This window comes from Haemorhous mexicanus, chromosome 14, assembly GCF_027477595.1.
Source record: "Haemorhous mexicanus isolate bHaeMex1 chromosome 14, bHaeMex1.pri, whole genome shotgun sequence".
In the NCBI taxonomy this organism is placed as follows: domain Eukaryota; kingdom Metazoa; phylum Chordata; class Aves; order Passeriformes; family Fringillidae; genus Haemorhous; species Haemorhous mexicanus.
This window is the reverse complement of record NC_082354.1, coordinates 9,086,620-9,097,524: the sequence shown is the minus strand read 5'-3', so window position 1 is coordinate 9,097,524 and position 10,905 is coordinate 9,086,620. Positions and strand designations below refer to the sequence as shown.

At 39.8% G+C, this 10,905-nt stretch overlaps 1 protein-coding gene across 3 annotated transcripts in view; it reads right to left on the bottom strand.

The window, feature by feature from the left end:
* Nucleotides 1–7,813: 7,813 nt before the first annotated feature.
* Nucleotides 7,814–10,905, bottom strand: part of CHRDL1 (chordin like 1) — a 38,198-nt gene continuing 35,106 nt past the window's right edge. For all 3 annotated transcript variants that reach the window (XM_059859279.1, XM_059859278.1, XM_059859277.1), the window contains exon 12: nucleotides 7,814–10,427. In XM_059859279.1, the coding sequence (XP_059715262.1) occupies nucleotides 10,297–10,427 (131 nt within the window). In that variant the 3' untranslated portion in view covers nucleotides 7,814–10,296. The remainder of the gene's footprint in view (nucleotides 10,428–10,905) is intronic.

Here is a 10,905-nt window from a genome sequence, read left to right as displayed (position 1 = left end):
TTAACAATATAACTGTCACCTCGAGCCACTTTCCTGAACAGCAGGACAGGCACTGTACAGTGCCTCCCCACTGTACAGTGTGACACCACACTTTCTCCCTTCAGCTATGCTCATTCTTTTTGGCACAAGTTTATTCAAAAAGGCCATCCATCATCACTGCCTTTTCACTGAAATGATGAACTGCATAAATAAGATGCTTGAAAAGGAATGTGCATTCTAGTCTGAGGGGCAGAGGAACTGAAAAGCAAGGAGGAATGATAAACCCAGGGAAAATGATAAGGCCTGTTAGCAGGAGTGATAGGGCAGGGAATGAAGGCGAATAGTATGGGGCTGAGGCTGCTGGGCAGCACAACAGGCTGAGTGCCAAGCAAGAACACAGATTCAGGAGCAATCTGTAGTGAATAGGAGAAATATCAAATTGATCCACAGTGACGTGAGATTGAATTAGCTGTAGTGGTGACATGGTGTCCTGGTTTAGGGCAAATTCTGGAGGAAACTTCCAAAGGGGTCTCTCTAGAAAGCAGATTCAAGCTGTGCCTCCCCCAAGTGGTTCAGGAAAAGATTTCCTTGGAGAAAAGTGGAAGAAACCTCTTTATTTAACTAGCAAAGTATTCACAAGCATTAAAAAAAAAAAAAATTAAACAATAAAACCTCTCACTGTTCTGAAGAGATGGCAAATTCAGAAAGTCCTTGTCATAGGGAGTAGCTCGGCTCGCTCAGTCCCTTATCAGTCCCTTCTGTGCTGGCAAATGCCTCATCCCAGGCCCTGGTGGCCCCCAGGTGTGAACTCCCAGTGTTTTCCTGGGTTTTCAGTCCAGAACAGGGTTGAACAGTTCCAAGAATGAGAAAAGTCACAGTTTGGGGAACTTCTCTGCCTCAGCTAGCTAAAAAAGCCTAACTAAAAAGTAAAGGAGAGCTCTGTCCCACTGTCTGTCCATGCTGCAGACAACAGAGTCCAGGAGCAGGAACTTGTGAGAGCAAGTGCTACAGTTTCTGCAGATAAACTGTGCACTGCTTCTGCCCCCCTTCACTCTCAGAACTGGTCTGAAAGCTGCAGAACTTAATATCCAGCAGAAAGTGAAGAGATGATTGGGGATACCAGCATCATAAAGTCACCCTAGGACACATGGGGATTCTATAGTGCTACAGCCTCGGCTAAGTCACATGGATGAAACATGTCCTCCACAGGGCTGCCTTCAAGTGCAGTAGTCCCCTATTCCCCCTGGTACATCTACCTCTCATATAATAAGTTAACAGATTTTTAGAATTTCTTAAAGTCATTCTTGTTGGATTTATCACAAACATTTTGGTTTATTTTGGTAAGAACGTTCCTTTTTCATTGACAAAAGGAATGTGTGAATAAAAACTCAACATAGAAATTACATAAATGTCCACCATGGTATTGGATGACTTTTGTAGTTCTCTTTCCCCCATCCCTGATCTCGGTGAGGCAGGTGAGCTGAATCTTTCAGATGTGGCATGGACAGGTGCTTCTGTAGTGTGTCATCTCTGTGAGAGCAGGTTCTGTGTGATGGGCAAGGTGATCTGATGGTGGAGACTTACAGAGGGAAGCAGGATCAGAAAGTTCTTGGACTTCAGCTCTCGCAGGGTACAACAGAGATCCTCTCCTGATGTAATACATTGACTGTTGGTTTTCTTCCTGTGCTTCCAGATTTTACATGGAAAGCTTTTATAGTAGCAGAATGTTTAGCTTTTAAACTAAGACATGTGTCATTACTATTATCGTGTCTTATTCTGTACAATTTTTAGGATTCTAGGGCTCTCTTTTTCCATATGCGTGGGTAGGCTTGGAGTGTTTACTTGGCTACCATTTATCCTGGGACCCACTGAAATAGGGTGTATTTCAAAACAGTCAGGTTCTGTTGGCCAAAGGAGAAATTAATGGTAAATTCTTCAAAAAGTGAAAGCTTTGACCCTTTGGTCCTTTAAAACCCAGTTGCTGTTGGTGCTAACTTGCCTTTCATTGAAAGATAATGATCCTTCACTTCTGTTCTGCATCCTTACCTTCAGCGTGGGTTCTCTGCATAGCTCCTGTCGGGGTCAATTATCTGGGGGGTCAATTATCTAGCAGGAGAGGCCCCCAAGAGCAGAGACTATTGCTTAATTGTCACTGTGGGATCCCTGGGCAATGTGCACTTCTGGGGCTCATTTACAATTCTAACACATCCAGAGCACCCTGCATCAGGAGCCCTGTGAACTGGACAAAAGTTAGAAAGTGGCAGCGCTGTTCCTGGCCAAAAGCTCATTAAGATAGACATCTCCTGCTAGTGAACATCACACAGATGACACAGACAGCTCACTCCAAATGAGAAACATTCTTTTGTTCTGTCTCACTAGGGCTTTCAGATAAAAAGAATTCGAGGCCAGCTGTGATATGAAGGGAACAGGTTTAAAATAGCTCTCAGGGGCAGTAAATGCTTAATGATCAGATCTTTCATTGCTCTTGGAACATTTGAGGAAACTCAGCCAGCTAAAATTCTTGTTGATTACTTTAACAGAGGCCCTTTGTTCATATTATCATGCAGAATAATTAAGCCAATGCAAGCAAATCCTTAGCTATATACATAATTAAAATGTTAGGCTGTGATTAAACAGACAGAATTGGCACAGATAGCACCTATTCACTTCATAAAAGAGTTCCATCACTACCTTAAGCTTGATTTTACCCTATTTTATTTATTATTTTGGAAAAATAAGTTGTATTAGGATAGAGGAAGATTACGTTTTTCCAGTGAGGAATTACTGAGATTTTATAATGGAGAAAAAAGATCTAAGCATATCCAAAGTAGTTAGCTTATAGGACAGAATTAAAGGTGAAAAAAAGAGCACAAAATCTGTTTTAACTTACTTAAAAGTTCATTTTGAAGGGGTTATGTCAAATTTTCTCATTTCCTCCCCAAGTTTGCTATCTCTTATGCAGCAGTCAAATCTTCAAATTGAAAAGCTTATGAGGCACCTGAAAGTTTGTCAGAAAGAAAAACCCTTTGATCTATAAAATGTTTTATTTGAATGCACTTTCAACTTATTGGACTACCTGTTTTAAGTCAAAAGCTTATTGTCAAACATTACATCATTCTGAGCTCTCCTAATATTAATTGCCAGCTTTCTTTTGGGATTCTCTCTCAGATGGCAATTACTGACAATAACAGTTATGCTGTTGGCAGGGGCAGACTGACTTTTCACAAGCTTTTTTAGAAATGGGCTAGGATCCTTTGTGAGTTCCCGGGCAGCAGAGATGGAATTTTACAGAGTTTCTCCAAGCAAGGTCACCAAAAGTTCTTAGGAAGCAGATTTTGGCCCTTCTGCTTCTTTGGGTCACAAAATCTTGATTTACCAGAATTTTTTCACGGTAGAATAGGTGTCCCTAGCTCTGGGACTGGAGGGAATCCGGTAGAGAGGTGACACCTCGTAGAAATCAGGTTATTTTGATGCCAGGGAGCAGTCTAGAGTTTTTGACTAATTTTTTTTTGTTGTTGTGAAAATATGTTAGGCAACATATTATAGAAGAGTAGAAGTGGCTTTAAGGTTGATGGAGACAGCCCCGGAAGAGATCCTGGGGTTCACCTTGGCTGCCTTTCAGGTACTAGACCAGAGCAATCTTTTTGTACAAGCAAGGTCTTTGGATGTGATTTCTGAGATATAAATAAAAGTTAGTCTGCTGGGTTCAGCCCACTGCCCTGAAGTAAAACTCAAAGTGACAACTGCTCTACTCCTCTTTACTAATCCTCTGGGCTAAGCAGTCCCCTGGGAACCTCTGTTTGGAAATCTATTAAGATTTCACAAGTTGTTCAGCAACCTCAGGAGTAGCAATTAATGATTTGCAATGTTTCTGAAAACTGCAGTTAAAAATGAAAACGAGAAGATGAGAAAAGTTTTTCTCCTTTACATTTATAACAGACAATGTCATTTTCCCTAATTTTTTGTGCCTTCTATCCAGATTGAAGTGCTCCTTCCTTTGTTGGGTCAGATGTCCCCCTAATGTGCAAAGAGATTTGCACAGAATTTGATCTAATAATTTCCTTTTAAATACTACTTGATGTATCTTTTTCTACTTGAATGTCACAAGAACCTTCAGAGACTATTATGTAGATTTATGGAGAAATGTATTTTAAGGGAACAGTGACAGGCAGTGAGTTCATGATATATTTGAGCTGCGTAATCTAAGAATTGGAAACCCCATTTGCCTTTTAGTGAATTCTTGGCTTTGAAAGTCTTCCAGCAGATAGATTTTCCTGGAACTTTATTCTAAAGGTTCTGCTCCAGCAGAAGCTCCTTCCGATATTTTAATCACAGCAAAAAAAAAATGTCTCTTAAGAAATGCACTACTTGGTGGAGAGACCAGGAAAATGACCTGCAGTTTGCAATGTTCAGTATTCAAATGCATTTTTGCAGCTGTCAGAAGTTTCTCTGCTCCTCAGTTTCTCTGGGGTTTGCTTAACTTCTTCTTGCTTGAAAAGTATATTTTCCTAGACACTCAATGCATTAATGTGAGCTGCAATCATCATGAACACAGTGGTTATGATAGTTTTGTCTTAATAAGAATGATCTCATCATGGACATCATTTAGATGGGGTAAATAATTCCCAACACATGCAGACTTTAAAGACATTGGGAGCTTGTTATAGGCTGATGTCATGGGAAGAGCCTAGTCTCTTCAGCAGGGACTCATCAGTTTATAAAGGCCTCTAAAAGACATCTGACTTTGAAGTTAGAAGAAAAATCAGGGTGGGAAAAGCTGGTGTAAGTTCTTAAGTCTCTGTGGGCTTTGACCATTATTATCAATAGAATCTTTCAGTTGCTTATGATTGCAAAATAAAAGAGACTGTGGGCCAAATTAATAAGAAAACCTGCTTTTCTTTTAGTTTTGTTTGTGAAAACAATCCATAATTTATAAACTTAGTCTTTCAAACAAAACAGCAGCAGGAGTTTTCTTTCCAGAATTCTGGCACATTTGCTGAAGCTCAAAATCACTTTTTTTTTTAATTTTTTTTTTTACTTTCTTATCATAATTTACATAGTGTGAAGTGAGTGAGAAGGGCTACTGGTAGGATTGGGTTGCATAATTTTACACCTGGTTTGCATTAATATAAATGAAGTTAAACTTAGTGGATAATCAGCTCTGATTGTAAACATCCCCTAATGCTTTTTAATGTTGTCATTGGACCATTTTTGAAAGGACGCCACTGCCTGGCTAGATCTAAACCCAAAGATTTTGTGAGAGTTGGCTTATGTGGATTTATAATATGGCACTCAAAGCAAGGAAATATTTTCTAATAGCACAGAATTGAAAACATGATCTCAGATATGAAAACTCAGCTTTCTGGAACATATCATCATTTGGAGTAGTATATGTGTCTCTAAGAATATTTTTTTGGTTAACTAAATAACCACATTTAAAGTCTAATCTTCCTTTTCTAGAGAGAACTTTGTGAAGATTGATTAGTTGGTGACTGTTGTCCATTAGGTTATGGATAGCTATCCAGCCATAACTATAAATACTTCTACATAATGTCTTTTTATTTCACTAAGGAAAAAGCTGGCCCAAGAGCTCACTTTTCTTGTACGAAAAGTTTGTGTAGAAACTATTCCAGTCTCTATTGAACTGCAGCTACCACGAACTGCATTAAGCAACATAAAAGCTGGCCACACTGGCCAGTACTTCAGTACAGGAAATGAAAATAAATGCCATGTTAATGTCAAGCTCGATGTGTTAGCTGGGAAGTCTGGCTCTTCCCCTTTAGAGATGTGGAACAGAAATACCCCAGTACATAAACCTTAAGCAGCACTAGACTTCTATTTATACCTCTGTAATTAGAACTCAAATTCATTGTCCCCTCCTAGCTGTTGGTGGAGGAGAGAACTGAGATGGGGAGAACCAGGCTAGAGCAACAGTTCTGTCTAGGGAACATGAAGTGACTGGGAATCAGTGAAAAATATAAAATGTACCTTTGGTACACATTAATTTCTAGAGTATACTACAGTGAGTTTAATGCCAGTACAGTATGTATCTCTCTGACCCCTTTTAAAAGAGACTGGGATTTTTGCTGTTTGCATCAGTGGGAATAGAATACAGTTTTAATTTATTGTGGCATTAACACACCTGATTTTTGTGGTGGTGTGATCCTGGAACAAAGCAGAGAGAAAGAGGAATGTAAATCTATAGGAGATAGATTTGATCTTGGTGGAGAGATGACTAGCTATGGGTGCTGTTTGTAGTCTTTAACTATACATGTTATGGTTAGTGTGATGTACTGTCTGTCTCTTGAGCTGAGGTCACTTGAGGACAGACTGGGAGTTTTTACTTTAAGTGGTAGTGCAATCAGGCTCACTGCATTTACTGAATGAACTATCATCCAGTGTGCCTACATTAAAAACTCTTTTGCAGGGTTAAGATCAATTACTTGTTTTTGCTTTGGATGCTTTGCATTCTTGCTCACGGTTGGGTTGGTGTTATGTGAGAAGGGAGGGTTGTGGCTTCAGACTCATATACTCATGTAGTTGCAGACATACTTTACCCAAAAAGTAAAACAGTCCAAAACCTCAGATCAAAAGATGAAGACATTTTTAAGCCTCTAACAAAAGCAATAAATGGAAATAAGAATTAACTTTGTCAATTTTCACCCCTCCCTCAATAAATCACTAAAATCTTGGCTTTTATCTTAGATGGATAACACAATAGGCACTAGAGCACACCAACATTACGCAAATACTTCATGTGCTATCAATTATTTTGGAAGGAGTCATCATCTGAATTGTGAAATGCTTTGACCTTTTTTTTAAATGAATAGTGTAGGAAGAGGAGAGTGTTAGTTAGGCTGACACATTGTTTCTCTTGTACTTGTGTGGGTTTATTTCAAAGTATTCAGAAGAACACAGCAGTGAATAGGGCTCCTGCCTCCATACCCAGGCCCTCCTGACCTGTGGAGTCATGTGGAGCCAGAGATGACCCTGGTACATGAGAAGGGGATAGAGGTCAGCAATAAAATTTAGTGTGCTGCTAAAAAGCATTTGGATGTTATGAAATCAAGAGAATACATTCAATGGGGATGCAGCTGTGCAACCCTGACAGTTGTTGACTCTCAGTCTTCAGCTAGTAGGAAGGTGAATGCCCCTGAAGGAGTTAGGAGAGCAGAGGAGGCCCATGTGCCTGGAGTGTGTTCTCATGGAAAGGATTGTCCTAACAGACTTCTAAAATGAAAAGATGGCCAAAATGAATATACAAGGTGTGATGAAATAACAACAATGAATTTCATTAGAAATTTCCAGAGATATTCTGGATTTCAGATTTGATGTACCTACTGATTCAAAGTGATTTACTTTGAACGCTCATCTTTGCCAAGGCTGATATTCTCCATTTTAGTTAACACTACTGGCCATGTATGAGTTACACTTTTTTCCCTTATGTTTCTGAAAACCATCTCATTTTGAGGCATTAGCACAGATTTGATTCCATCAACATTCCCCCAATTATTTTGAGCTTCAGAATATGTTTTGCTCAGAAAGCAGAAGTCCTGTACTATTCTCTCAGTTGGCAATGTTTGATTTCTTCTTAGGTTGTTTTCCATATATGGATGTCAATGCTTTAATCTTGCTGGGTAGTTGAAAGCTGAATTTAATTGGGTATTTTCTCGTCTGACTCTTCCATATCTCAGTATTGATTTCACAGCAGGCAGTCCTGCACTGCACCCAGTGGGGCACATGGCTTCAGACTTTGTCTGAGGTGCTAGCAGCCACCTGCAAACAGGGAGCTGAAACCAAACATCTTGAACAACAGCACCCTAGGCAAACCATCTTATTTTATTATCAACTTCAGAGTTTATTAATTTATCAAACCAGGTCAAAGTGATACAACAAGTACATAAATAAGTACTGTAACAGACATACATCTCATGAAGAGAATGCAAAACATGACACTGTGTATTCTGTTGTCTTTAGTGACCAGAAACCGGAAAAACGCAACACTGCATTTTACTAAATGATGCTTATGGGTTTTTTTTTGCTTTTCTTAAGAAGTGTTTATTATAAAATAAATACACAATCTGGATTCCACCAGTCCTGTCACAAATCCAAAAAAGCAGGTTGCCATCCTCATAAAAAAAATTACAAACACTGTACACTTTCCACTTAGTCTTTTGCCACCACCTACTGCTACAAACAGACGACGCCTGTTAGGTGAGAAATCAGAAACCAGAACACTACAATTACTCAGAACCTCTTCCTAAAGATTTATAATACAATTTTACAGTCCTGCAGCACATTTCAACCCAGTAGTTGCCATATGTAATCACTGCTTCTCATGCCAGACTGCTTCTACTACAGTTACACTGCAGCTCTGGTGCAGTGAGATCTTAGGGCCTTTGTTTAGATATGCTGCGCCCCTTTCCAACACCAGGACAGGACTTATGGAAGCTACAGTCCCCTGGAAAGGTGGCAGGACAGTTCATTTAGTTCTCCTTTTCATGAACAGTGATAGAGGATTTCTCTTAGCCAGGTGTTCCTGCATTTAAACTTGCTGCACTTTCAAATGGCCTGTATGCCCAAATCTCATCTGTTCTCTGTCCAGGCCTAATGTCAGCAGGGTGGTCCTGACATCACTCTGTATGTTTTCTTCTAATTTCCTTCAGCCTTTCTTTCACCTTCATGTCTGTTCTCCGCACCTGCCCCTCTTTGTTGAGAAGCCCTGCATCCCATTCCTCCTGAGGCTCAGGCAGCATGGCCAGGCCCCAGGTGCCATAGAGAAGCCTGGTCCTGGGGTCTGCAGTGCTCATGGAGACTGCCAGGGCCTGCTGCCCAAGCCAAGGATCCCCTCACCATGGTGAAGCTCTGCCTGAATGGCCTTTTGGCATTCAGCACCAGCCTCTCCCACAACTTCATCCCTTTAGGAATGTGGACTCCCTTGAGTGCTGTCACTGGCAGAATGACAAACCTCAAAATCCTTCCTGTCACTGTTGATTTCACTCCCTGTGAAGCCCCAGCCCCTGGCTCAGGCCATTTCCATAAAGCTTTGTTTCCTAGCTTGTGTTTGAACAGCACTATTCCTGTCTGCTTGTGGAGTAGAAAATGGGAGCAAAAGCAGGCAGAGTCACTTGCATCTTGGGATTTAATCCAATATTGCAGCCACAGGGCAGTGCAGGATTTTGGTGAAAACAGTTTTCAAATTGTTGTAATTACTCTGCAGATGAAGACCACTTCTCTTAAACACACTGTAGATGTGCTATAATAAATTTAACAGACTCTCTCAGATTCGTGGTTTTTTTCCTGAAGATAACAGTGGTCACAACAAGCAGCTGCTTGTTGTGCTCTACAAGCCTATAGCTGTTTGTTGTTTGTCATGGGAGAGAGCTATTCTTGACTCATGAGAATTGAGAGGTCACCCTCAGAAAAATGAAGATTATGTTTGTAACAAATCAGAACAAATAAATTAAGTTCTGTCACAACTTTTAAGGCATTATTAATCGTGAGTTTAAATGCTTTAAGTGTTTTGAAAATACTGCAAGTACTTCACCTTCTGCCACGTCACTTTAGAAAGTGGTTTACCAGCCAAGAGCATGTGTAAATAGGGCCCAGAAGAATGAAGTTATTAGGGTTATGATAGGGAGCTAACACTTTTAGAGAAGTGGGTGGAAGAAATAGTGAAAACCACTTGAAAGCCAACATTTGCTCCAATTGCTACAAAAATATATTGATTGCTACTAACACCTGCTGTTCATTTATGGACTTTGTTTGCTCTACTACAAGACATCATCCCAAAGGCAGGCTGCTAAGGAGTCTGTTAGTTTAAATCGGGTTTTTATATCTCCAACATGAATATTGTATCACTCCTATTTTTCCTCCACTACTACAAGAAATCCATGAGTCATTTCACCAGAAATGGTATAAATTCAGGACAGGATATAATGCTCTCCATAGCTCCTGCACATTTATTAGGTGTCCTTCTTTTCATTAGTTTGAATAAATTGCCAAATAATAACAGTAAAAATGTTCTGTTTTCTCTTTTTAACTTGTAAAGAAATGCAACTCTAGGAAAGCACAGTCTTTCTCCCTCCCCCACCAGTAACACAGAGCCTTCTAGTCTTTTGGAGGAGATATTTGAACAGTTGACACAGACCACTACACATAAAGCAGCAAATTTGCTGTGCATGATGTGAATAATTACTGCATTTTAGTTTTGGGGTTTAGGGCAACTGCTGACTTAAGCAAAATAAGCCTGCAGTCCAGCTGCAGATCCAAGTTTTCAGAAGTTTTCTTGTGTTTTTCCCTCCAGTGCTGTCTCCCTTAACAGTGACCCTTTTCAGACTTTTCAAGGTACAAAACCTTTACCAAATCCTCGAGCTCAGTCCTGCACACTCTGCTTTCACACATTTGGCTGATCTGAGCTTCTCCCTCGCTAAATATTTTCCACTGGCCTGAAAATAAAAACACAAAGGAGACAGATATTGACTTAGAAAAGGGCACAAGGACTTTGAAGACATTTACAAGCAATCTGCAAACCCACTGATTCACAATGGTCAGAGGGAATGTCCAATACTCCCATGGAAAATATTCAAAGCATCTTACAACCATGTAACATATTCCATGCAAAATAACTTTGTTAAAAAAAAATAAATATAGATCAGATATTAATATTTTCTTTAATTAAGTAGTCCTGTAAGTTGGCTCTATTTATTCAACCATTTTATGACACTGGATACCCTGGTAAACCAAAGAATTTAAAACCTGGGAAGCAACACAGCTAAACGTTTCATATGCTGTGAACTCTTACCTGTGCCTAATACAAAGTGTGATGGAAAATAATATTTCTACACATTTATGATAGTGGTAATAGAAATGCATGCTGTCCTGATAACTAGAATACTACTGGCTACTAGAATACATTACAGATAA